Below are 26420 nucleotides of genomic sequence, written 5' to 3'. Positions count from 1 at the left end.
GATGCTGCGTAATTTAATCAAAATTATTTTGGTGACACACAATATTGTCACTGATCATGCACAGCACTAAAAAAACCGCTTGACATACAAGTCGAAACTGGTCATCCAGATTGCAAATCAAAGGAGTTCGGAGAAGTTGCTAGAGTCAGTTTTCCTTTCACAACTTACCTATGAAAAATCGAAGCAGCTATGCTAACAGGGTGAGGCGTCGATAAAAAATTAAGAGTATGGGCGTTCATGTTTCCATTGGCTAAACTTCATGCTGGTGTTTTAAAATTCAAGACTTACAAATAAGTGACGTCTTTCCACTTATTCAGTTATTCGAAAATCGACGTGGAAAACGCCATTAAGAATTATTTCAGAACATTCCGAGTAGTTAACGTTTTCGGCTCCAAATTTCCCATTAAGCCACGCCTCCGAGTTATCAGGTGCTACGTATTTGCATTGTCCCAACTCAACAGGGAGTTAGTGGAGGCTAGTGGAAAATGGGCGAGAATGCACTTTTCTATGAAGAGCTCTTTCATTATTTCATGTAAGTGTGAACTGATGACAAATTTTGCAATGAGCTGGTCGTTGAAACGAGAGATGAAATGAGCAGTAGAGTTGAGGGATATTTCAGAATACGAGAGACCACTGCCTCTCTTAGATCCTCTGCTCGATATCGAGCGGTTGACAAATATTTGACAACCGTGCGATAAATGAATTTGTTCTTAGCCGATCAAGTAGATTTGGTTCAAGTGGCTGGCCCACTAAATATTCCGTTCTTTCTAAGGAAATGAACCTCTGTGGTTTGTTAGCGATTTATGACTATTATTATGCACCTGACACAAGAAATAATCATGGTCAAACGGAAGAAAGATAAAGTAAATAGCTTAAAGGCTGATGAACTTAAAGTAACTCTCCATCACTAAGATTAATTAGTCGGGTCGAGCCCGCTGAGCAGTTCGACGAAAATTTCATTTTAAAATTTTGATATGATCTTAGCATCCAGTTATCTTTAGCCCTGCTATCATTGCTGCTAATTTGACATCACAATCTGGAGCTCTAGAAGTTAAAAGTCTTACTCTGTAGCCACTTCTTCGAGGCAAAAGTATGTTTAAATGTCTCGAACATTAAGTTGCGTAAGTCTCCAGCTTTTCCCGTAACCTCTGTTCTCTAACCACAAAAGATACGCGCCTTCAAGATGTCATAAAAAATGCATTTTTCAAGTTTGGTGCATATTCAGTATGAAATCAACACGTAACAATTCCTGTATTGGCACATTATTTATCTGGGACATTACTTCTAATTTTAACGTTTCTTAACTTTGCACCCCTCAAACTGAGAGCTTCACCGCGCATACGATTCCAGGGTCGCAGTGTAAAAATGACCGGGGGTATTCCAGTGCGTACCGCGAGGAAGCATTACAGAATTATATAATATCACGCCCTATAAAATACAGTGGCTAATATAATCAACGAGGTGCACGACGGGAAGGCTCAGTGGAATTCTAACGAATATACAATGGCTTTCCTACGTTCTGATTAGTTGTATTTTATATTTTGTGGTAGAAATATGTCTATAACGCAAGCTGTGCATAACTGACTTAGGTGAAAAAAGGTGCCACTGATATTACCGAGTTAATAATTTTGGTCAAGCTACTACCGTCTGCCAAGGATGAATGCGCCAATTAGGACAGCAGTAACATCTAATGACACACACGAATGCGATCAAAAGGGCGAGTCCACCGATACTACCACCACTGATTTTCCAGGCAATGTATCCCGAATGTGTGTTCCCGTTCCCTGCAAAATAAATAAAGAAATACATTTAACAAATCGAAAGTGGTTCGGCGTTGTCTGAACTCTTATCGACAACAATATTTGTCCTCACAGTGGACATTTTTTTGACCACTGTGATGACGATTTAATCGTCATCACAGTGGTCAAAATAAATGTTGTGGACGCCATGTGAGTCCACAACAAATTTTGACCACTGTGAGGGTCTGTGAGGACAAATATCGTTGTCGATAAGAGTACAGACAACGCTGAACCACTTTCGATTTGTTTTTTACCGCAATATTCAACGCCAAAGAAAGTGTTTATTTCAGAGCGTGACCAAAATCATGACACAAAGAAAGAGCAAGCGTTGTCTATCACTCTCACAATATGATTGGTTTACTTCCCATAATGAGCGTTCCTGATTGGTTATTGCATTTCATGTCAAATTGACGCGAGCATGACGCGAGCAGCGTTGTCTAGACTCTTATCGACAACCGTAAATTAGCCAATCAGATTGCGAGATTACAATTAATTGTGGTAAAAAGGAAAAGAAACAGCAAAATAAGAAAAACGTAACAGTGACAGGCACGTTGGGATTTAGCGGTCGTCGTGCCCTTCCGTGATGGCTGTCAGTGACTGCGAAATTTGTTTTCACAAAGTAATCTTGAGTGGCTTGTCGATCACACGGAGTTCATCGCGTAACCAGTAATTTTCTTTCATAAGTTAAGTTTGCACAGTGTTCTCTTTGCAGAAACTCCTGGAGGCGTTTCAAAGTTGTAGTCCCGTTCGACGAGGGTTGATTATCTGGATTAATGTATGTGTTAGGGTTGGGGATGAATGTATGAGAATATGCCGTGCTGTCTCCCTTCGGTGCATGAGTCAGTTCTGCATAGTGGTCATCATCCGTGCTTCCCACCTCTGCAATCCTATGTGGGCCGAGTTTCAGTCGATCTAGACCTAGCTCGAGTGAATTTCTCAGGCGCCCCCTGTTGAAAATTTCCTCCCTCTGCAAAATCAACTCCTGTCTAATGACGACTGGCAGTTGTGCTGTGCTCCGTGATCAATTATGGACCGTTTTGAGTGCGGCTGCAAGAGGCGTTATTACATACGCTTTCGGCTCGATTTCTTTGAGCTGCGCCCTTCGCAATTCAATCCCCACTACTGCGAGTAAGAGTGATTAACATGGCCAATTTTCCATTTCCCAAAAGAAGGCAGAACCGGGACGAAAATTGAACAGTCAGTCAATTTTAAAAGTGGTTTGAACATAACGTGTAGTCCGCATTGTTCAGCGGGTGGGACATTATTTAAGAAGAGAAATATAGCCCAGAAATGACGTGGCGTTAAATTCATTGACTACGTGCTCTTACACTGAATTAATCGAATAGAGAAATGACATGAAACTAGCCTAATTTGGTTTTTTTGGTAGGCCATATCGCGAAGGATATACTATTATCTATACAATACAATACAATACATACGTAATTGACCGCTCCCCATAGGGGCTTTTCAGGGCCAATGAACAACAACGAAACGAAGCAACAGAACAACAACAACTGTTAAGAATCCCAACCAGCCGGAGGCAAACCAGACTATATTCCAACTGCTTTTTTATTGCCGTGAAATATCCATCAGTAATCAATAAATTAAATTTAGTATAGCATTTGTAAGTTAAAATCTTTTTTCACAAACGCAATGTTTACTTCCGGCCCTAACCCCGACCCTTGTTAGTACACTCCTATGCTACTTTGATTTGTATGTTTTCCAAGTTTGCTTCTTCTAGAGACAGTGTACTTACCTCTTTCACAACAATCGCCGTAAAAACCTTCCTTGCAGACGCATCTTTGTGCCCGCATTGTTCCTCCGTTCAAACAGCCTATCTCCTGGCATTGTCGTGTTTTTTGAAGAGTAGACGTACAGGTTCCTCCACATGTTTCGAATATTATGCGGTGTCGTTCGCTGGATTGAATTCCAGAGACGCCGCACGTAGTCGTACAAGCGCTCCACTGTGACCATGGGCTCACTTGGCAGTCGACTGGTTCAACACCGTGACATTCGCGTCTTTCCAGCGCTATTCAAGAAATGACACTACAATAAGGGGGCTATTATAGCGCATGACGACTTTTTGCATAATTAATGAGGCTTAATTAGGCTCTCGACCAATCAGAATGCAGCATTTGGGTCACGTGACTTGAAAAAATGACGTCACGAGCGGAAAATTTGCGAGCAAACGCGAGTACCCGGTGGAGCTATTTTAGCAGTAGTGGGTAGGAAAGGGCAGCTTTTTGTGGAAATGTCTGAGCGTTTGCACGGACCCCCTTGAGGTTGATGGAGGGAAGGAGCTTGCGTGTGTCGGTGGCACGGCTAAAAAGGGGTTGCGGCTGTTTTGAGGTAAACAGGGCAAAGCCGGTGAAACACATGAAAGACGAGCAGGTGGTTTTTTATTTGATTTTATTCTAAACTACGACATGTTTTAAATCTTTAGCGATAACTCAGGATCATTTTTTTCACAGAGTTTGTTGGTTTTTTATTTAAGCCCGCCAGAAATATTAGGATTTGTACCACCCCCATAACCGAGCGTATATTTTCGGCGATATTGAGAGGGTTTTCGTCTGGGTTTCGGTGGTTTCTGTTTCGGTTTGGGGTGTATTTGAGTGAGGAACATTCGAAAACTCACTTCAGGTGAACGCAAAATGGGTCTGTAAAACAGACGATAGCTATGGAGTCTACCCACTTCATAAGATTGTCGCATATTAGGAAAATATGGTTTTAAAACGCTATGCAATTCAAGCTTACATTCTCGCACCCCCCAATATTCAGTTTCTAGTTTGATGGTCGAAGATTGAAAAGAACCGCACATACCTTTTACAAGAAATTGAATGGAAGAACCTTTTAAAAAAAATTGAAAGATGTTATGACAAAATTCGTTCTTATATCGGAACATGTGGTTACTAACATAAATCTGTTCTTTTGGTTTGAATTCAAAAATGCTGACCGTTCCATTGTTTATCTTTTCGAGTTCTTCAAAGCCTTGCCATGCTAAACCGGAAATTGATCTTCGCCTTAAAGTTGATGGTGCTTTGGTAGTTAGGTGGGACCCGTTGTTTTCCTCGGAAGAGCTTCCTTGGAATTGCATAGTTCGGGTGTAGACGAGATGAAATTGGAGACTTGGGTTGTGTGTGATTTGATCGATAGCATCCCAACAATACAAGAGAGGATCATAAGGTGTTTGATTTGCTGGACGATGACTATAAAGCGAAATAAAACTATCCATAGCTTCCAGAAAAACATGAGAGCGATGGGGGAGGTGACCCACTGTTCGCCAGTAACTCCATCTTGTCTGACCATCAGTGATTTCAGCACGAACTATCGCTTCGGGTAATAGTTGAGTTTGGAGTTCTCGCGTTAATTGGATGAAGCGAGCGTGTAGATCAAGCAAATAGGTGAACACGGAATGGCTTGCATTGTAGTGTGGTGGTTTCAGAGTTAAACGAATGTCGGAAAAGTTGTGTTCTTTCGCCTCGATGCTCTCATTGAGTACTTGAAACGTTTGGGTGGTAAAAGTGGGTAACGACACCAATTGACACCGAGGTTGCTCTTCTTCACTCCCTGTGATTTCTTGAGGTTGGTAAGTGAAAAATACAATACTCCAGAGGATAATGGTAGCCCAACAAAACAGCGACATGGTGTTCGTGTCCTCTTTGATTCACAAATGGTCGTTAGTGTTAAAACTTCCGCTTAAGAGCATTTGTGATGGATATGCAAATTTTGAACTCTCTTTTAATGATTTCTATCTGCTCACAGGAAGTCTTTTTTTATCACCTGTTCGACTATGAACGATATTGACATGGAAAGTTGATAAAAAAAGTGTGCCCATTTTTGAAGAGACACCCATGCCTTGGGAAACGCTACGAAAAAAAGAGGATAAAAGAACACTTTAAAAAAAGGAACCCCTAGTTTGTTTAAAAAATTCAATCATTTCTTCAACCTCTGGATGCATCGTTTGCTGGTGTCGTTTCACATCAGAAGAAGTTTTGAAGGTTTTAGTGCAAGTGTGACATGAGTATGGTTTATCTTCTAGGTGCCTTTGCCGGTGAATTTTTAACGCACTAGAGGATATAAAACCATTGTTACACTGCTCGCACTTGTACGGTCTTTGGTTCGTGTGAGTCAACTGATGCTCTTTTAATGATCCCGTGCTTGCAAAAGCTTTGTAGCACGAGGGACACTTGTAAGGTTTGTAGCCCGAGTGCACGCGCAGATGTCGCGTTAAATGCGCCCCTTGTCTAAACGGTTTATTGCACTGATCACACACGTAAGGCTTGTCTCTCGTATGGGAGCGTAGATGGACTTTCAACTGCCCCTTCTGCCTAAAACGTTTGTGACACACATTACACTGGAAGGGTCTTTGATTGGAATGAATACGCAGGTGGCGTTTCAAGTCTGTAGAATCCGCAAAAGTTTTTTTACAAAGATTACACTGATGGCGTGTTTTTTCGGGGTGACGTCTCTGTAGATGCTGATACAAATAGATTTTCTTCCTATAAACACCACCGCAAAAGTGGCACGTATGTGGTTGGTCCACCCGATGCGCTTTCAAATGTTTTTGTAGCAGGTCACTCCGATGAAAACTACGAGGACAATGGGGACACAAGTACGGCGTTTGGCCTTGGTGAAGTCGCAGGTGCACTTCGAGTTGGTATTTAGTCCCAAACTCCACTTGACAAAAGATACATTGGAACGCTTTAGCACTGTCTTCGGTGTGTACCTCTAGTTGATGTTGATCCAAAGCAGCCCTCTCAGTAAAAGGTTTTCCGCAGAGGGGGCACGGGTGCCGGTCTTCGTTGCGATGCACGTTTTTATGGTTTTGCAAATCGACATATCTCGAAAAATCCCGACCACAGGTCGAGCATTGGAACGGTGTTGTCATTCGAAACGTGGGTTTAGGAAGCACTCGCCACCATTGAGGACACACATGCTTTCTCAAACGCATTCGACTGGGAAAACATTGCTGACACACTCGACAGGTGTGCCCGTCTAAAACGTCGCCGTCTTCACTACTGCTGGCCTGATGGTCATTGTTTTTAACTTCACGTTTGGTTGGGGAGGGTTCTTCTTCTTCCCTACTAGGGGATGGTTTTTGACCCAAGAGGCTTGCGGCGTGTTCTGCATAATGTTGTTTGACTTTAAACAAACTGGATTTAGTGAAAAATTTCTTGCAAAAGTAGCATTGGGTTAAGGCACAAACATTGGCATGGGATTTAGCCGCTGTCTTCGTCTCGCATGTTTGCCTACAAGTACTGCACGTATAAACAGCTTCGCCTTTTAGGAATAGTTTTTGGTAAAACTCCGTCGAAAACGTTAAAAAAAATTGAGTCACACCCTCGCTATCGGTGCTTCGTTTCACTTCCGCTAGACTAGATCTGTTTTCAACCACTGGGATAGAGGTATCGTTCACCGGGGTGGAAAAAGAAGCAGCCTGATGGCTTTCATCCTCGTTGTTTTGCTCGAACGAGGGCTTTTTAAAGGACGTCTTTGGGATACATTTTCCTCGTTCCAAATGGCGATCTAAGACCACTTGACTCTCCATCGCATGCTGACAACGAGGGCACGTCAACCGTGGTTCACAAAGATAGGCTTCAACATTGGCAGATTGTTCGACCATCTTTTTTCACTTGGTTCTTGAACCGAACAACGGGGGCCATGTTGGCTTGGATCTTTTATTTAGGCGAACAAAGGGGGATATTTTTTACATGCAACAGAAAAAATAGACTGTTTGGTTTTTGGTTTTTTATTTTTTAAGCAAAGTTTTTTCAGATTAAACGACATACCGCTTTGGGCTTTGAATTTTATTTTAAGTCAATAAGCCACTAAGCTTTGGCAACGCGAAGCAAAAAGACATTAATAATCAAAAAAAAAAAAAAAATGGCTCCTTATAATTAAGCATTTTTAGAACATGCAAATTTAAACGTTTAAAAAATATCTATTTTGAGATAATGAGGTTTTTTTTTCGTTTCGCCGACTGATTTTTGGCAGCAACTGTAGTCGTTTGTATTTTTGTTGACTACATGGACCGCGGCACCGTCGGATTTAGCTGTCCAGATTGTTGGGCAGACTTTTCTTCGCGACAAGAATTGATACGTCACCGACTTCGTGGAAAATGTTGTAAACGTGATCAGACAAAGTCCTCATTTTCCTCCAGTCTACAACTCCGATTTTGTTGCCCTTGGTGCAGTGATTTATTTGAAAACCAGAACTCGCTGAGACAACACTGTGAGGGTTTTCATCTGTTCCCTCAACAAGAGGTTGGTTCCCAACCACCAGACGCTATCAAAAAGAATGGAGAACCAGAACTTGTTCAGGACGAGTCTTCTTCTTCTGAGCTGGTTTCAGCCAAAAAATGGCTTGGTGAAGCTGTCATGCCCACCGCTAAAAAAGAAAGCGCTTTCACCATTAGCAAGATACTCCAAGAAGACAGTGCCCCGGCAAGCATACCCGACTGGATTTTAAAGCATCCGTGGCTAAAAAACTGTTGCACCCCTAACCATACTGAATTTTGCTTTTTCCAATGTTTAACTTACCAATTAGCTATGATGTCAGAGAATTTGTGGTCTTTAGCCGATACCGAGTTCCAAGTGCAGCATCTTTTTAGTCAATATTATAAAAGATTTTACCCCTTTTCTGAAAAAGGCACTCAACCATTTAATGGCATACGAGCGAGCGAAATACCTTTCCTAGAGGATCTGATTCAACATCGCATTTCGTTTTTTCAAATGGACAGTAAACACGAAACTTTTTCAGACCTTTCGCTCCCACATTCCGAAACGTTTTACCAACGACAACTTTATTTGCACGTCTTTTTGTTACCTAGTTCACCACCTCATTTTTCTTGGATGGATTCGAGACTCATGTCAAGTGCAACGACTCCACCTATATAAAGAGGTCGGTGACAAAGTCAGACACGGCATTTGTGACTGGCTATTCTTGCGAACACATCTTTATGGCGGATGCTAACATCACTCATACCTTTAACGGTGTCCTCAGCCCCCAGGAAAAAAAGGCACCGTTAAGCATTGTGGACAAATACGAACTACCTAAGACGGAGGCACCCAATGTCTCGACTGTGGTGTACAAGTTCCATCCAGAAGAGTTTTTACAGGCAGGGTATCCCCTATACATCTTTCTGTACAAAAACATTTGTTTGCTGGATACAAAATTCGCGAGTTGGGTGCTGAGTACGTTTAAATCGACGAGCCATTCAAAATATCAATTTAGTTTCGAGGTACAGGAACTTGATAAAGAAGAAAAAGAAGACAATGACAAGGTTTCCACTCAGTTTTTTACTGAAAAGCAACTTGGAAATCACTTTGGACCTTTCGGGGCCACCTTAGATAAATTTCTGACCCAAGACAAGGACGTGATGGACATTTTATCCCAACCTCTACACTTAGTGTACGTCTTATTTGTGAAATGTGTGAAAAGGATAAGGAAACGACCATTCAAGGGTAAACAAGAAGAGGAGAAAGAGACGGGTGTGTCCCCCACCAAACAAGCCCCAGGTCCCGTTCAAGAAGAGGTAGTGTCCCCCACCAAACAAGCCCCAGGTCCCGTTCAAGAAGAGGTAGTGTCCCCCACCAAACAAGCCCCAGGCCCCGTTCAAGAAGAGGTAGTGTCCCCCGCCAAACAAGCCCAGGCCCCGCTCAAGAAAAAATGAAGAAAAAATAGCTCAGTGAATTTGCTGTAGTCATTGAAAAAAAAAAATAAAAAATTTTTTGTTGTTGAACGAGTTTGTGTCATCATTATTTTATTGCAGAGAGGGGGGTCTTTTTACTGACAACTCCACAAATTGAGAGATAAAAAAATATGTTTTATTTTTACAACACTTTTGCGTTCTATTATCATTTAGATTTACAAAAAATGATAATACATTTGTGTTTATTAAAGAACACCATTGCAAAAAAATGTTCAAAACAAATGTGAAAACCACCTTTTTTGGCTAGAACACACACAACCGTTGCCCATTTTATTATTTCTTTTTGGGGGAAACTAGTAAAATAGTTTTAAAAACACAAAACATGATCGTAAAAAACTTAAACTGGAGTGCAGATGAAAAAAACCCTATTTGAACAAATGGCTTCTTCAAGCCTTAGCCGAAAGCCTGTCCTCTCAAGGTAAAACTGTAGGGGGGCAACTCAAGGGGGACCCGTGCGAGATACATGGTAGAAACAACCATTTACAGAAAGACAGCACCGAGGGAAACTGCCCCCCTACGGAAGAGACCAAACTAACAGAGAGTCAACGGTTTGCGATAACCACTAGTAGCAATGAAGGACTAGCAACGTTTGAGAGAGGTGAAAGTTGAAGTACAAGGGGGAAAAGAGGAATTGCGTCTTGTCAAAGAGGATTTGAAAATTCAAGGTGTGAATCGAAGTTTCAGGAAGCGAGATGGATACATGCGAAGTTATAAACAAAACTGGATTATCTGACTTTAATTGCAAACGCGTGCTTTGTGAAGATCCACGTTACCATCACTCAGGTGTTCCAACCCCTACCTCCGAAGGCAACATGAACCCCCCTTAGCACACGTTACAGCTTTTTTCCACTCGTAAACCCAGCTCTTGTCCATGAATCATTTTTCTGATAAACGCGCCAGAAATTTTTCAACCCAAACCTCTTTTTAAAAAAGAGAGCTTAACCAAGGGGTTTGAGTCGTTTTAAGCGCTCAAAAGAGGAAACACTGTCAGGCTCGAAAAGAACACTACCTCTCCCAAACAGCTCTCCTTTTTAACTCTATAAGCTTGACTAAAGATCAGAAACCCTCTCTCGTTTCAGAGACACACAGACACACATTTTGGGGAAACCGACGCTACTTTGTTGTGTTTAGAAAGAGATTACAAAACCTATTTTGCTTTCAACCTCATTACTGTTTACTGCTCAAAAACTCACTCAAAAGGAAATGAAACATCGACTGAGAAGAGAAAAAAATTCACACATTCTTTCCTTTACAAACCCATTTTTAGGGTACGAAACACCTAACTCCCTCATCTCATTGGTATTCCATAGAAAACAGACTTAGCTTGCTTTACTCCACTACTACCTTTGCTCTCCAGACTACGACAAACTCAATGACAGTCTCACTTCAATTTTGGACTACTCTAAATCAATTTCGAGAAGAATGACTCTGAACCCCTTGTTTGAACGGGTCATCGTATCTAACCTCGTGGCATGAAAAAACCATGGATCGAAAAAAGAAAGGATTTAAAGAGGAGTCCAATCAGAACAAAACAATCAGTTACCACCAAATAAGTCAAAAAAACAAAAGATAGTCAAAATGAGCCAAAATTGAACCTCTACGATTGGGATGGGTAAAGAGAGCTTAGGGAACAGTTAGTTAGTGGGGCGGCCACCCCCTCCTCTCAAGGTGACTAAGGGGGGGAACCCTACCAGTCAAATGGAAACGTTACACCTCAAAAAAACATCTCTTAAACTCACAAAAACAATCTAGATGAGAGAGAGCGAGTCTACACCAAAAGAAGCTTACACAGGGGGCCTGATGGATGGTCCAAAAGTGGATGAGACCGAAAGAAAACAAAGTCTCCTTTACCTCAAAATCACGTTTTCTAACTAGCCATTCCATAGCCCTGAACCAAAAACCTATAGAGACCACTCAACAAAAGAGCTTTTGACCAACATCAACAAACCGAAGAACGTATCCTTCATGAGTTACAAAAGGGGAAACTCAACAGAGGCTTTTTGATAGATTAAAAGATCATAAGGACGTGGTCTTTCATCACTTAGCCACCCCAGAGTTACAAAAAGTGAAAGCGATTTAGAAACCATGCCAAGTCAATAAAGTCAAAAAAATCTTGCTGATCAAAGTCTAAGAAACCCTAGAAAAAAGTCCTCGAGTTTTAGTTTACAGATCCGTGGGCTGAAAATGTTCTCGATTAACCAATGAAAAAATAAACATCGAGCTCAGAAAAAGGGCATACAAATCCGTGGTCAAAGGAAACAAAAGAGAGAGAGAGAGAGGTGGCACAAGGCGGTTCAAGAAGGAAACTAGCGACAAAGTCTGAACACTTCTCGTCGAACGAGAGCAATGGGTTATTAGAAATTACCCCTCAGGCTTTTCATCGGAGCGGCTTGTTACAAAACCAGTCAAAGGGATCTAGCTGACAACTCCAGGAAAAAAAAATTTGATGTAAATGGAAGAAAGAAAAAGCGAGAGAGAGAAAAGGAAGGTATACAAAGGCTAGGAGAGGGTGTATAGTCATCAGTTTTAACTCTGCTGGCCATGGAATGAAACTGTCATCCAAGGCATTTTGATTACAAGTGAAAGATAACCATAGCTCCATATTCAAACAGAAATGAAACATCATCGAGCATTTGCAAAAAGGAAAAAAATCAAACAATTTGTATTAGGATGTCACCACTCCCCATCACTTCATTGGAACCAGAGTGGACGTGCACAGAAAAAGAAAACAACTTTGTATCTTCAAGCGAAGAAAAAGCGAAATTTTCAAACATTCAACGCTGCAAAAAAGAAACAACCATGTACGCAATGGTGGAGAAGTCAAGTTCTGTCCAAGGGTCAAAACCGATCAGAGATAAACAAACGGGGGCAAAACAAGCCTCAAATAAATGAAATAACTGAGTTAAACTCTGAGCGACTGTATTTGAGCTTTTTGCCTCGCAACAAGTCACTTAGAATGAGAACCTCAGGAAAAAGTGGCTGAACTGCATTATACCCCCTAAAGTCAGAACTAGTAATGAAGTCTCTACCGAGAAAAAAGAAAAAAATGAACCAAAAACCCTTACGCAAAAGATCATGCCCGTAGCAAAGCTAAAACACAAAGAGCATTTTAGCATTTGCAATAAAACATGATTTTTAAAAAAAAAAAAAAAAAACTACAAACAAATGAATGAGAGCTTCGGCTAATACCGATAAAATGACCCGTACCGCAGAAAAAACTGGATTCATCAAAAGAAAAAAAAAAGGGATACCAAACGAACTGAGTCCACTCGAGATGAGAAAGCCTTTTTCTAAACAAAGTCAGACATTTTGTGGTGTGTCTCTCAAACTTAAAAACAAAGCCAAACAAATGTAAAAAAAAACCAGCTACAAAAAATAAGACACTACAACACGAGTCTTAGCAAGAGACTCCTAAGTTTCAAAATAAAAATAATATCAGTGTCTTCACTTTCCTTTTTTCCTCCGTGGTGGTGTGTGAGTGACAGTGACTTCCATCCCACTTGCAGCTCTGATGGCATCACTGCTATTAAGTTTTTGAGCGAGTTCATTCAATGTTCGATTTCCGCCACCAGCACCCGTCTGGTTTTGGAACTCGCTCCAAGGAACCACTTTGTGTTGGAACGGGTGGATATAGTTAGGGGAGCTGATGGCGAAACTGACCAAATCGTTTCCCGTGATGTTAGGGTGATCTGCGAGCAGCTTTTCCTTGATGGCCTCAAAGATAGCTTGCGCCAAGGCTAGCCCGACATTGTCTTGGGAGCGAAGAGTTCTGAGTTGCTCGAGTTTTCCTTTGTAGTGCCCCACACCGACTCGTTGACAAAAGGACTGTCGCCACAAGCGAGGATAGGCAGAAAGATCGAGGGTAAATAAAATTTCATCCCGACGGGCTTTTTCTCGTTTGGCCTGTTTCCGAAAGCGGTGGAAGAGTCGGTAAAAGTTTAAACAAGCCTCCTCTTCGAGTTGTTTCCTCACTTCCTCCAGTCGACGAGAAATGGCATGTTGGATCACCATTTTCTTGTGGGAAATGACCCGATTGAAAGCTCGACGCCAAATTCTTTTGGTGGTTCGTGGCGCTTGGTAGATACATCGTTGTGCCGTGTGCTGAAGCTGGTGTAAGTCTTCAAAAAGCCCTTGGAAGAAATTTTTTAAAAAACAAAAGAGTTACAAATGTTTCGAGACTACAAAAACCATTTTAGTTGTCAAAGAATACTCACGTAGAATGTCACTCACGCTTTGAGTTCGTTGTAGCTGATGTTGAGCCATTAGGATCTTTTTTTAAAAAAGGATAGGGATTGCCGAGATCTTAATGCAACAGAGAAAGAAGAGTGAAGATCGTTCTTTTAAAGCGTTCCTTCCATCGAGGAGAACAACAATTCAAGAGTAAAAAAAGCTTACAGTCACATCTAAAAAAATAAAAATAGTCCTCCTCCTCTAATAAAAAAGATCCTAAAAATAAAAAAGCGATGGTCAGGCTCATTAACTTGACCGCAATTAAGTTAGCAGACTCTGCGGTGAGTATGCAAATTTGCTTCGAGTTTTATTTTGGTCACTTACCGTATCTCTCTCCCCTCCCCATTTCTTATTTTTGTTGACAAGACTCGGATGGATTGGGTTCTACCATAACAAGAGTAAATCCTTTCGGTGGAAATATCATACGAGTGAAAACACGGCTAGGTTCATCGAGGAAATACGTAAACAAAGGGATATTTCTTCGAGGAAATACGTCAACCAAGACATCTTTTCTCAAAAGAGCCATTTTTACCATAGTTCACCTGATTTACATCCAATAGACTCGATAAAACAAATGTCGCAGCTTCCACAGAGTGTGCTTTTGAACCTCTACGGAATGACCTCGAGCTCTTTCAAACGACATGCTCAAAGACTCCTTTTACAGGGCTTCCAAGCGCCCTTCATGGGGTCTAAAAAACTATATAAAGGCTACCTTGACGTCACCGTGACAGATTGGATTTGAGTCGTGTTCGCTTACGGTATAGTTTACATCTCTTGCACTCATTGAGGTATGGAGAAACAGAAAAACGAGGACGCAGAGGATCTCAAGTTTAAGAGGGAAGTACTCATTCCTTTGTTTTACAAAGAGAAAATCAATGGGGAATATAACCCTCTACGTTTTGCTAGTGCTAATAGACTACATCAATATATAAAACGCACACAGCCCGCTTCGATCAGAGCCCACTGGAATCTTGAACGTTTGAGATTTTTTGTAAGGGCACATAGTAGAGGAAGACAGTTGATAGGAAGAGCACGCACCAACTTTGTACGTTCGCCAACGCTCATTCGTGGTGGATTAAACTATCAGTGGCAGGTAAAGACGCCTTTCTTTTTTAAAAAATTAAGATTGGATTTTTTTTTCAATCATCAAAGCTTACTTTTCTCTCTCTCTCTCTCTCTCTCTCTCCTTACCCAGGGTGACCTAATAGAAGAACGAACTTTAAAGGTAAGATTCCCGTTTCCTTTTTTTCATGATTTGATGTATCAACCCGGGGGGTCACAGTGATCTCTCCTCTTTTTTCTTTTTTTTTTACTAGCTTGGTTTGGGAAAAAGCAAATATATTCTCGTAACAATAGATATCCTGAGTAGGTTCGGAAATGCTGTTATAACAAATGGGAAAAGTGGGAAAGCCGTTCTTCAAGGGTTTAAAAAGATCATTGCCGAAAGAGGAGCCACCCCGAAATTTTTTCAAAGTGATGCGGGAGGCGGTAAGTACCCAAGATGGTGTAACTAACATCGCGTGACCGTTCGACTTACTTTTTGCTTCTCTCTCTCTCTCTCTCTCTCTCTTTCTTAGAATTTTTCAACAAAGATTTTGCCAAGTACTGTAACGAAAACGGGATAATTCACTTTAAAAGTTTTGGGCCGACTAAAGCAAGTATTGCTGAAAGGTACCCCTTTTTTAAAAAAAAAAAAAATAATCGATTTTTAAACGAGGTCTCCTTTTGTTTTCGTTTTCAGTGTTTGAATTTCGTATTCTTTTTTATTAGATTTAATAGAACTTTGCAAGAACATCTTGCGATTCTTAAGAGACAGCTTCCACCCGAAGACTATTCTCTAAAGAAAGCCTTAGCGATGGCAGTGAAAGCGTATAACCATTCCCCCCTCCCTCGTGTATTTTCATTGGGGCTTGGAAGACAGTGCCCCTTTAACGGAAATCTTAAAAGGGGTCTTGGGCTATCTGCAGCAACAACAAGAGTCATTGTTGCCTCCTCTTTCGACCTACCAATGGTCGCCTTCGGTTTTTTCGCGGGGAATTCAAGGGTACGATTTTGATGACGTCATCCTTATCAAAAATCCCCCATAGCCTTAGTGGAAAGTTTAGTCTTAGCCCCTTCTGACTTTCGAGTCACTTTAAGCAGTGTTCACGGATTTGGGCATCAAAGAGTAGCTTTGGATTCGAGACTCTTGGTTTTTGTCTCTCTGACCAAATCGTATGACGGGCTCTGTCAGAACCTGTCGTCCGAAGCTCAACTCCAAGCAGCTCGTCGACTTCGACATATACCTAAGCTCAATCAGTATGAATCGCTAAGTGCTTGGGTCGGGGCATTTCTCGAGGACGTGTTAGCCCAGACGTTTCGATTAAACACACACACTGTCTCTCAGTTGAAGCCTGCTGTAATCTCGCATGTGCGTAGTTTATTGTCATAATAAATGATGTATTTTTTGTGCGACGCAGACAATGTATTTTTTTTTTTACTTGTCATCACTGTAGTTTACATAAATAAAAAATAATAAAATTTTTTTTTTAAAAAAAAAGAAAAAAGGTCTTGTTGTAAAGAGTTCATTCTTCGGTGGGCGGGTGCCATTCATACCCAAAGGGGAAACTCATAAAATTGTCCGGGTTGATCACGCGGCTATTAAACACCAGTTGATAAGTCTTAGTATGAGACATCAAGTGGACACTTTTCTTCTGAGGCCCCCGAACAAATCTGTTTGGATCCGTGACATGGAGTGAACGTTTTCTCCCGCCTCCTCCGTCTGTACAGATAGGCTGTTTCACTTCATTGAGGACAAGGGCTTTCATGGTCTCGGGGTTAAGCGTCTGCTTGGCATCGCTTGAGAGTTGAATCCCCTTGACTTTGATGACCGAGTTTCCCGTGTCATCAATATAGGAGTAATTTTTAGGACCGGCACTGGCGAATGAAAGGATGTGATGGCCATCTGCAAAAAAAAAAAAAAACAAATAAAGCAGTAGACGGTGTTCACTGCAAAAAAAAAAAAAATACTCCTTTTAAACACCAACCAAAAAAAAAAAAAAAAAAAAAAAACTAACCCAACTCATCTTTGAGACGTCCCAGGGCCCACCCCAGGGCAGTACTGACTCTGTATTGCCCACGCTTCCATCTGTAAATAATGGAATCTAAGGGAGAGAGAGAGAGAGAGAGAGAGAGAAAAAGAGAGTTTACTCCTACTACCGAAAAAACACTCTCATGAAAAAAAAAAAAGGGAGTTACCTGTGTCCATGTAAATGACTTGATCTCCTAGCTTTTCCAGGTAAGAATACAAACGCAATCGGGCCCAACAAGTTGTAAAACTCGCCTGCGACACATAAGAGAAGGAGGAGGAAAAAAGGTGAGTAAGGGAGGTTTTTTTTTTTTTTTTTTTTCAATCAACACTCAAAAGGAGCTCCCCTTACCATGAATATAGAAGTCCGTGGATTTGAAGGTACCGGTTCTGACTTGAGGGTGTAGTGTACTTCGGCCACTTTTTCGCTAATGATCGACGTGGAAAAACTGTCGACGTCAGGGTTTTCCAGCATGTCGTACCATTCATCCATGGTAGTGATGGTCTTAGTAGCGGGGAAATTCTCTCGCTGGCCGAGTTTTCCCTAAAAAAAAAAAACAAACAAACAAAAAAAAATCATCTCTTCCCCCATGACCCAAACACACACACACCCACACAGGTGGACACTCAACTCACCCAAAAGCTATTCAGCATGATTTTGGCCGTGGACCTCTTGCCTGGATTTTTCGTAATCTTGTCGGGGTCCAAGTCGATACCCTCCACCCTCTTATACTGAGCCAAAAACTCTTTTTCTCCTCTGGGGTTTGGACATTCGAAGGCCAGCCATCGTTTTCTTGCTTCATTTTTTGCCAACGTTTGATGTACTCCGCAAATGGGCCATACGCACTGGACTTGAAGTGCCAGACTTCGTGGATTTTCAAAATCTTGTAGCCTTTTTCAATGGCCTAGTCATGAAATAGGATTTGTTTTTCAAAAAAGGATCAGCATCTTAAGCAGCTTTTTTCCCTACATACCACCACTTACCTTTTGAATTTCTGGTGTTGCCCATGTCCCTCTTAATTTCCGCTCATCCTCGGAGTGATGACATACCCACGAGCGTTCCAGCCAGTCGAGTTTTTGAGTCTCTTCATCCAAGCAGGCTGTACAGAGTGGAAACACCAGTCTTCCCTCGTCTGTGTGTACGGGCAAGACAGGATGATAGAGACCTGGAGGCGCTAGAATGTCTAGAACAGCCACACCAAACCATTGCTTGTCCCAAGTCGAGGGAGCAAAAATCACTTCGGGATGTCCTAGAGGGTATCGCGCCGTCTAGACAGACACCACCAAAAAGTTGTGTGAGAGAGAGAGAAAGAGAGAGAGCCATACAAGAAAGTACCCTCCTCAAAAAACAAAATAGGCATTTGTACCTTATTTATGAATGGATAAAGGCTGCAAAAATCGAGATAGAAGATCTTCTCTCCTCTTGCGCATTCGTAAAACAGTGTGCACGGGCCCACGCGTCCTATCAACAAGCAACAAAACAACAACATATAAGTCCCCTTACCGCTCTTTTGTTGTTCAACCAAGTCTCATCCCTCTTACTAACCTCCATAAAAGCTTTCCCTAGGTTCGAGAGGTGCGGCAAACTCAAACTCATCTAAAAAGATGGAGGCCGGTGTTCCCTCTACCGTCACCTTTCGCCACTGGCATTCCCAGATCGTCACGACTGTGTAGCCGGCCTCACGAAGCCGTGTCAGTCTTGTTAGGGTAGCGTCGTACAATTCGGCTAAACTCCGATCGGAACTGTGGGGTTTACGCCCTCGAGCTAAGGGGATACACTCCGGATGCCCGTGCCAGTAGCACCCTGAGGGGAGAAAAAAGAGTCAGTCCATCCAAGTGGGTTTGTCTTTTTTGAGGAGGAGCGACTTACCTAAAAATTCATAAACGGTATTGGTTTTCTGACAGTAACCATCCACAAAGACGTGATCTTCCAAAAAAACTTTTTTCTTATGAAACCACACCCATTCTTTTTTCTTGAGGGCCAGCTTGACTTCGCCTCCATTACGTACATGGCGAATGTAAGGTGTTGCGGAGGGTTCTTTCTGCTGAAGCTGGTATTCACAATAGGCCAGCCACTCGACGGCAACCTTACTCTGGGCGATTTGGGGGCCTAACCAACCTGAAAAGGAAAAAAAAAAAAAAAGACGCCGACTCTAAGAGAGAGAGAGAGAGAGAGAGAGAGAACTGAGCTTTTTTCCCCCTCCCTTTTCTCTTCAAAAGAGACTTACCAGTCATGGGTCGAACACCAATGTAGTGGAGAGTAGGATTCAAAATCTGGCTGCGCCAAAACAAACTGCAAGCACTACAATAAAGCAAACCGATGGCTAGTAAAAAAAGCCGCTGTATACAAAGCTGGAATAACAAGAAACTTAACAACCTGGCAATCGTGGGGGACGTCCTGAACGGATTAAAGCCTGCTTGCTCTTTGAAAATCGCTGCAAAAGTCTCCACAGCCCCTCGAAGTAATAGAGTGTCGCTCCGACAGTACTCCATCAATTCTTTTTTGAAATCCCACTGCACTTGATTTGACACTTGAACTGCGTGCCATTCTTCCAAAGCCTTCTTTTTCTCCTCGGTTTTGTGATCTGGTTCGTAAAACTCCAAGCTGGGAATGGGGCCGACATAATTTTGATTTTCGGGTCGATTGAAAGCATGAGGAAAAAAGCCTAGAAAAACAAAACAAAACTCAAAAAAAACCAACGATCAAAACACTTTGAAGAACCCGAGTCATTTTTTTTTTTTCCTACCTTTTTTCAATTCTTTCAGCCCCCAGTCTTTAGCAAAAGTGTCCAAGGCTCGGGCGATAAAACAAAAAGAATCTTTAAAGACCACGTGACCTACTGTAAAACTGAGATATTTCGTGCCCACCACAATTTGATTTTCCACTTTTCTACCACGAGAATAGTAGGCACGAAGCAACGGATAACTGTCAAACCCTTTTAAATTGTGGAAGATGACCACGATGGGTTGGATAGCGGGCTGGCCTTGCTTGTCCTCCCCTTGGGTGATGCCATCCAAGGTCGTGATAAAGTCTTCAGCACAGGATGTCCCATAAAGGTAGTGAACTTGGTCGGCAGGCTCGTCACTTCGGGAGTACACGAGTAGATGTTCTTTCAATTCTCGGCCCTCAAAGTGATCTTCCGTCAGCACTTGCATGCACTCAAAATCGCCATAAATGAAGAGTGTAGGAAGCCTTTTCTTTTTTTTAAAAGGTTTTTCGATTTCTTCTTCTTTTTCTTCACCAAAGATCTCGTCTTCCGATGCAGCCTCTTCTTCCGTCTCGCTTTCCACAACCACTCTCTGAATCTTGCACTGATGGGTTTGTAGATTGACGGTGGCTCGGCAAACCCGGCATTTGCCTCGATAACACTTATGAACTTGATCTTTTTTAGGCGAAAACACTTTACAGCATCGGGGACAACGATTATACCTCAGACACACCGATTTCTGGGCAGGCGGCGTGATTTCGCGGTGGTGTTTTTCACACTGGATTCCGAAAAAAGCTCGCCCGCAATATTTCTGGCTACACGCCACTGTCGGTGTCTGAGAGCGATCAAAGTCTGGACAATGTAGGGACTTGCAGGCAAAACAGCGTGTCCCCGTGCAATTGTGTTTGTCCTTGGTCTGGTAGCCTTTATCGCACGTGTAACAATAATACGATCGTTGTAACAGTCCTTTGATCGAAGAGCACCCATCGTAATGCCCGTGGGGAGACGAGGCATGGGCTGGCCCTAACACAAGGCAAATGAGTTTCTTTTCCAACTCCGGATCTGACAAGACGTCCTCGTCAAAGGGCTTGAAAAGAACGGAAGGTGTCCCCGTCATCACCGAGAGCACGTAGAGATAAAATCCTTGTGGGGCTAAAACGGTTTGAAATTTCTGAAGCTCGGCCACACCACAAGGACCTTTCTTCACACCGGCCTGCCTGAGAAGTTGTTCGGCCAACCTACGTTGACGCGTGTGACGATCTGTGTCACCTTTAAAAATGGTACGATACTCGGTTGGATCTTTGTCTTTACTGAGGCGGGCTTTCATGGTGACTATGGCTCGTGCACAGCACAACTCGTCGTCACTGTCGATACAGATCACCGACTGAGCGTTCTTTCGAATCCGCTCCCAAGGGGCAACACCTATTTCGCCAAATCGACCGCGTTTTCTCGATCCGCCAGTGACTTCCTCCGGTCTCCACTCACATGGTCGTTCTGTAAAAAAAAAAAACCAATTTCTTGTCTAACTCCCTTCACTCACGGCTCGCTGTCCTTCAAAAAGCACCACTCACTCGAACTCTTTAACAGCGTATGCTGTTTTACGGCTGAACGGCGGCGACGAAAACGAAAACCATGCTCTTGCTGGTAATGAAGGACTTTGGATTCTGAAAAATCGCGCTTACAACGGAAACACCACCAAACCGCCATGATCTAAAACACTAGACAAAGAGCTTTTTTTTCCTCCAGACGTTTTTTATCTCTGCTTTCATCATGACAAATGACCTATCAACTTTATTAACAAATAATCTATTTTTAACGACTTCCCTTTGGTCAATTTTATATTTTGATTCATTGTATTTTTTTTTTTTTTTTTTTTTTTTTTTTTGGAGGGGGATGTTCTGAATTAGATTGTGACAACGTGTTTGGTAGTGCTTTTTTAAATGGGGATTGCACGAGATCGAAAAGCAGTTGAATGGCTAGTTATGGAAAACCCGATTTTGGACTACAGCAAGAGAAGGTTACCGCGTCGAGAACAGGCGGTGCTCTGGAGAATCCGTCGAGATGTAAAAAAATTATTTAGCTGCTATGGGCACGGAAACTTTCAACCGATTATTAGAGAAGTGACGTTTCCTAAAACGATGTCGCTCCGATTTCAAAGAAGCGTTTTATACCATCTATCAAAATTGGTTTCGGGAGCGTCCCGACATTCGAGGATCATGAGATCGTGGTCTATGAAGAGTGTGTACGTTTCGTTCAATTCGGAGTTTGTCATCTTTTACAGTCGCGACTATGACATCTGTCAAAGCACCAAAGATATTTGTTGGGAGAACGAAAGTTATGATTGCAGAGTGTTTAGGCACGATGCATGGTACATCCTGATGGCTCCCTCACCTTATTCGAACTGTAGGAGATGGTCTAGCGACGACAGCAGAAATCGCTGTGAAACTGGCTGTTCTCACATTGACTCAAGTTTTTGGGACGTTTTAAACGATGATCTCGAAGTGTTATTTTGTTCTCTGTATTGTCAGCAAACTCGTTTTCAGCCATGGCGTAAAAAAAAAAAATTATCAACTGAAATATCGTCTTCGGACGTTTGTAAATTTCGAAACGAATTATTTACCCGCACCACAAACATCCGCTTATTATTTGAAAGCGCGTTTATTCACTTATTCTTTTCGAAATAAGAAACAGGGGTTCAAGTTACTAAAAGCGGGTATTTATTTTTAAAACAGAAGTCTATTGTTTTTTTCTGTTCGCTTTACTAAATAAAACACCTCAGCCACCGTCTATTTTTGGTTCACTCGCTGCCGCCACCACCGCCGCCGCTTTTAAACGTAGCTTCGAGCTTTCAAACATTTTGTTTTAGCTCTGCTTTTTTAAACAACTTGGTAGCTTTGAGCTTTCAATGTTTTTTTTTAGCTCGTCATGGGTTCTTTAAAAGAGTCGATCGAAACGTGTATGAAAAAGCTATTTCGACAAACGGGGCAAGTCGTGGCGGAGCGAAGAGATCAACAGATTTCGATTTTGTATGGAAAGAAATTCCCACATCCCGATTTTTATCCTTTATTTTTTGGAAAAGTATTATTTCGAAGCTCATGGGAGTTCGTGGAGGGCAAAAAGGGAAGACAACTGGCGCTGCATCATCAACCCATCATCACGTAAATGTTTCCCAAACATAATCCCAAGACAATTATTTTTACGGGATTTTACGAAAAAAAGAAGTGGTGGAAGGAGATGGCACTGCATTCGTGGAATGGACAACTCTTCTAGAGGAAGTTAGCTGGCGGAAGGAACCGATTCTTATGTGCTGTTTTGAATCGTTGTACTTACCCGATGTCACCTATCAACATATCATTTATCAAGGCATGTTTAAAGATGTGTGGCATAAAAAAGAAGAAAAAGGCCCCGCCGTGGAGATGTTAGAGCTGGATCGCTGTAATATTTCTCAACCATTCACCTACGCAGATACAAGAGCCTTTAAAAAAGATGTGTTTGCCATCGAAGCGAATTTAGAAAATAGAACGCTTTTTTTCGATAAGACAAGGCAAAAGGTAGCACACTTGAGCGTCCACTGTAACCAGACGAATCCTCAAAACACTCGATACGTTGAAGGGCGTCTGTTTTCATTTTCTTTTCGAAATAAGCAACACGGAATGAAGTTTGTTTAAAAGCCGGCATTTTATTTTTGACACTGCAACGGGTCTCGTCCCCTCAGAAAAAACCAAATAAACTCACAGTGTGTCCAAATTTACATTTTTAACCACTATATAAACACTGAACTCTCGACATCTTTTTTATAATTTTAAATCATGACTCAAGCCTTGACGCAGCAACAAGCCCGGCAACGTCTACGCGAAAATCTCTTGAAAGCCCAACACCACCAAAATCAAATGAACTTGGTGACAGAACGGCTCAAACTAGACAAGACGTTGAAAGCGGATCTAGCAACACTGCGGAGCCCTCGTCGACAAGAAAAAACGGGAGTCCCCAAACCACAACGTTTGCTCGATACTCGCATGTTGCAAAAAGCCAACCATTTTAAAGCTACTTGGGATCGTCGCTTTCGAGAGGCACAGCAACAAAAACTTAAAAAAATGGGAATAAAAGCAGGCTTACTTTCAGCAGCTGAAGCTTCTTTAGCTGGAGTTTTAAGTGACATTTTAGGCGCTCGTAAAAACAAAAAGAAAAAGCAACGGCAACAAGGTCGAGGAGACCAAAAATCTCTAGTCGAAAAACAAGCGGTGGGGCCTTATTCGGCTGGATTACCGGTTTTTGGAATATGAAATATTGTATCATCAAAAAGTGGGCAGCCGTTTTTTTCATCGATTATGAATGAAGTTGACATGGACACAGGGTGACTTGGGGAAAAGTATATATAAGAGCTTTGTCGCTAAAAAACTCTGTCATTTACTATGGAAGACAACACGGAACGAACCAACAGACGTCGGGAACGGAAAAATCAAGGAGGAACTAAAAGAAAAAACAAACGGTACGGTAAATTTTTAGAGTGGTTCATCGAAAAAGTTTTACAAATCGCTCATCTCATATGGCAAGCCAACCCAACTCCCCTGGAGCCTCTGCCTCAAGTTTCAAACAACCAACCTCTTCCGCAGACAAAAACAATACCACCCCAATAATCCAAGAGTCTTTACCCGAGTCCAGTGATTGCAGATGTAGTTGTTGGCCTTTGGCTTGGCGTTTGGGTTGTTTTACTCACTCCAGACAACACCGACAAATCCTCAAAACGGACTTGCAAGATCCACTCAACCCTACAACTGTGATCTATCATCATTCCATCTACAATCTGTTGTGCTGTTATTCGAGAAACTCCATGGTCGATGATTCGGACATGATTTTTGAAAAACCCCATCGAACATCCACTAAAAAGTAAATCTTGTCACTTTTAAAGCAATAAAATCAATAAAAGTTCATTTTAAATAAAAAACCACCTGCTCGTCTTTCATGTGTTTCACCGGCTTTGCCCTGTTTACCTCAAAACAGCCGCAACCCCTTTTTAGCCGTGCCACCGACACACGCAAGCTCCTTCCCTCCATCAACCTCAAGGGGGTCCGTGCAAACGCTCAGACATTTCCACAAAAAGCTGCCCTTTCCTACCCACTACTGCTAAAATAGCTCCACCGGGTACTCGCGTTTGCTCGCAAATTTTCCGCTCGTGACGTCATTTTTTTCAAGTCACGTGACCCAAATGCTGCATTCTGATTGGTCGAGAGCCTAATTAAGCCTCATTAATTATGCAAAAAGTCGTCATGCGCTATAATAGCCCCCTTATTGTAGTATCACACGGAGGGTAAGTTAATTTTAGTATACAGAGCTGTATTACACGTATCAGTCAATGATTGCGGAAGGGGCGTGGAGATTCAGCGTTCGTTGTGTTCTCCCGTCATTGCAGTCAGTCATTGCAAAAAGATTTGTTTTAGTTTTTACGTTTGCTCAGAGTCGCGCAACCAATAAATGTCTTTCATAAGCCACCTTGACACCGTTTTCGCGCTGCAATAAGAATCCTGTGGAACTGTTTTAAGTGTCAATGATGTTAAAAGTTGATTATCTGAAGACAGAAACGGGCCAAAAAATTGATCAAAAGCCGGAAAAAAAAGTGGTTTGAACAGTACGTGTATAGACCTGTTTTAATTAAGCAATGTTTAATTTCCTCATTCCATTTATCCCTTGCGTGTTAGGAGTCCTAAGCTACATTAACTTGTTTTTTTGGCAAAACTGAGTTTACTTACTTTTTTCACAACAATCGCCGGCATAACCTTCTTTGCAGAAACATGATTGCTCTTGTTGAGTTCCTCCGTTCAAACATCTAATCGTCTGGCATCGCCGTGTTTTTTGAAGAGTGTACGGACACGCTCCTCCACATTTCTCGGTGATTATGCGGTGTCGTGCGCTGGATTGAATCCCAGAGACGCCGCACGTAATCGTACAAGCGCTCCACTGGGACCACGAACTCACTTGGCAATCCACCTGCTTACTACCGTAACATTGCCGCGTTTCATCTAAAGTTGGGCAAGCTGCTCCACCACAAGAAGCAGAAGATGTAACTGTTCGGCTTCGTCGCTGCAAACCTTGCTGTCCGCAAGTGTCAGTGCTACACGAGCTCCATGAATTCCAAGAACTTACACTACAGTCTGTCGGCTGGCATCGTCGTCTGCGTCGTCTTCTCCAACCGTCTGTGTCATGTGGAACGAACAACAAAATGAAGACCAAGAACTTTACTGCAAGCATTGCTGTATTTAGTCCGCCTTTAATCTACTAGAAAACCGGTAAAAGAACTTTGGAAATTATTTTGCATAAATTCATGAAAAGGGTGGAGCTATGCGTAGCCACGATTGGAGGATGAAGTAAAGCATGGACCCTATTATCAAAGCCAAGGACTCAATGTGATTTATTGATTTTTGACAGAAATTAATGACTGTGAAATTCAAGAGGGGGGCTTTGTTTGAAAGGCTCTTCCTCTAACGAATGTGTCTGTTGCAAGACAGCATTCGCATTCCCACTCAAAGTTTTACCATAAATATCCCTTGAGAAAGACAACTCCTACAAGCCTTGAAAGAACTGTTGAGACATTTTGTCTTTCTTGATCAGTGCCTAGCGGTTAACACGAAGTAAATCGTATTATTACGGTTCCCTCCGCCCACCCCTGACTCGAAAAAAACAATGGGTTATTTGTGAACATTGTTTTGGGTGAGGAAGGGAGGGATGGGTGGCGTGTGCGGTTTTGGCTCATACGTTTGAAATATGTTTGAGGACTCGAACACTTTTTTCTAGATTTTAGCTTAGTCGGCTTTTCGCAGTCATTTATTGACTTAATTGTTACCTAGAACTTTCGTGTCGCAACCGTCAAGGCAACAGCCCATTTGATTTTCGATGAGTTAAACATGTCT

At 42.1% G+C, this 26420-nt stretch overlaps 3 protein-coding genes across 4 annotated transcripts; all 3 read right to left on the bottom strand.

Annotated features, from left to right (window-relative positions):
* On the bottom strand, nt 1–25767 carry LOC138052989 (spondin-1-like). 2 transcript variants are annotated; one of them, XM_068899637.1, is made up of 4 exons: nt 25263–25761; nt 3779–3828; nt 3556–3658; nt 1–1784 (listed from the first exon to the last, which is right to left on the bottom strand). In XM_068899637.1, exons 1-4 carry the CDS (start codon nt 25759–25761, stop codon nt 1633–1635), a joined length of 804 nt encoding a protein of 267 aa, XP_068755738.1. In that variant the 3' UTR covers nt 1–1632. The 2 variants fall into 2 exon arrangements, with proteins under 2 accessions (XP_068755738.1, XP_068755746.1); XM_068899645.1 differs by having other exon boundaries at nt 3556–3828; nt 25263–25767.
* LOC138049448 (zinc finger protein 883-like) lies at nt 5695–7422 on the bottom strand. Its single transcript, XM_068895732.1, has one exon. The coding sequence runs from the start codon at nt 7420–7422 to the stop codon at nt 5695–5697; it is 1728 nt and encodes a 575-aa protein (XP_068751833.1).
* LOC138052996 (uncharacterized) lies at nt 16179–18259 on the bottom strand. Its single transcript, XM_068899660.1, has 7 exons — nt 18175–18259; nt 17792–18076; nt 17444–17712; nt 17160–17351; nt 16978–17062; nt 16797–16883; nt 16179–16684 (listed from the first exon to the last, which is right to left on the bottom strand). Exons 3-7 carry the CDS (start codon nt 17459–17461, stop codon nt 16305–16307), a joined length of 762 nt encoding a protein of 253 aa, XP_068755761.1. The 5' UTR covers nt 17462–17712; nt 17792–18076; nt 18175–18259; the 3' UTR covers nt 16179–16304.
* Nucleotides 25768–26420: the final 653 nt, after the last annotated feature.

This window comes from Montipora capricornis, chromosome 1 (genome assembly GCF_036669925.1).
Source record: "Montipora capricornis isolate CH-2021 chromosome 1, ASM3666992v2, whole genome shotgun sequence".
Lineage (NCBI taxonomy): Eukaryota > Metazoa > Cnidaria > Anthozoa > Scleractinia > Acroporidae > Montipora > Montipora capricornis.
Note: the sequence above shows the minus strand (reverse complement) of the source record. Positions and strands in the feature narration are given on the sequence as shown.

Bases quoted from the DNA above. Each gene is read 5' to 3' on its own strand.
- LOC138049448 (XM_068895732.1), bottom strand. From the start codon at position 7,422: ATGGTCGAACAATCTGCCAATGTTGAAGCCTATCTTTGTGAACCACGG.
- LOC138052996 (XM_068899660.1), bottom strand. The intron at 16,884-16,977 runs GTAACTCCCTTT...TCTCTCCCTTAG, and splicing joins AGTCATTTACATGGACACAG to ATTCCATTATTTACAGATGG. The intron at 16,685-16,796 runs GTTAGTTTTTTT...TTTTTTTTGCAG, and splicing joins ACGTCTCAAAGATGAGTTGG to ATGGCCATCACATCCTTTCA.
- LOC138052989 (XM_068899645.1), bottom strand. From the start codon at position 25,761: ATGCTTGCAGTAAAGTTCTTGGTCTTCATTTTGTTGTTCGTTCCACAT. The intron at 3,829-25,262 runs GTAAGTAAACTC...TTTCTTGAATAG, and splicing joins CGGCGATTGTTGTGAAAAAA to CGCTGGAAAGACGCGAATGT. The intron at 1,785-3,555 runs GTAAGTACACTG...TTTATTTTGCAG, and splicing joins CGGCGATTGTTGTGAAAGAG to GGAACGGGAACACACATTCG.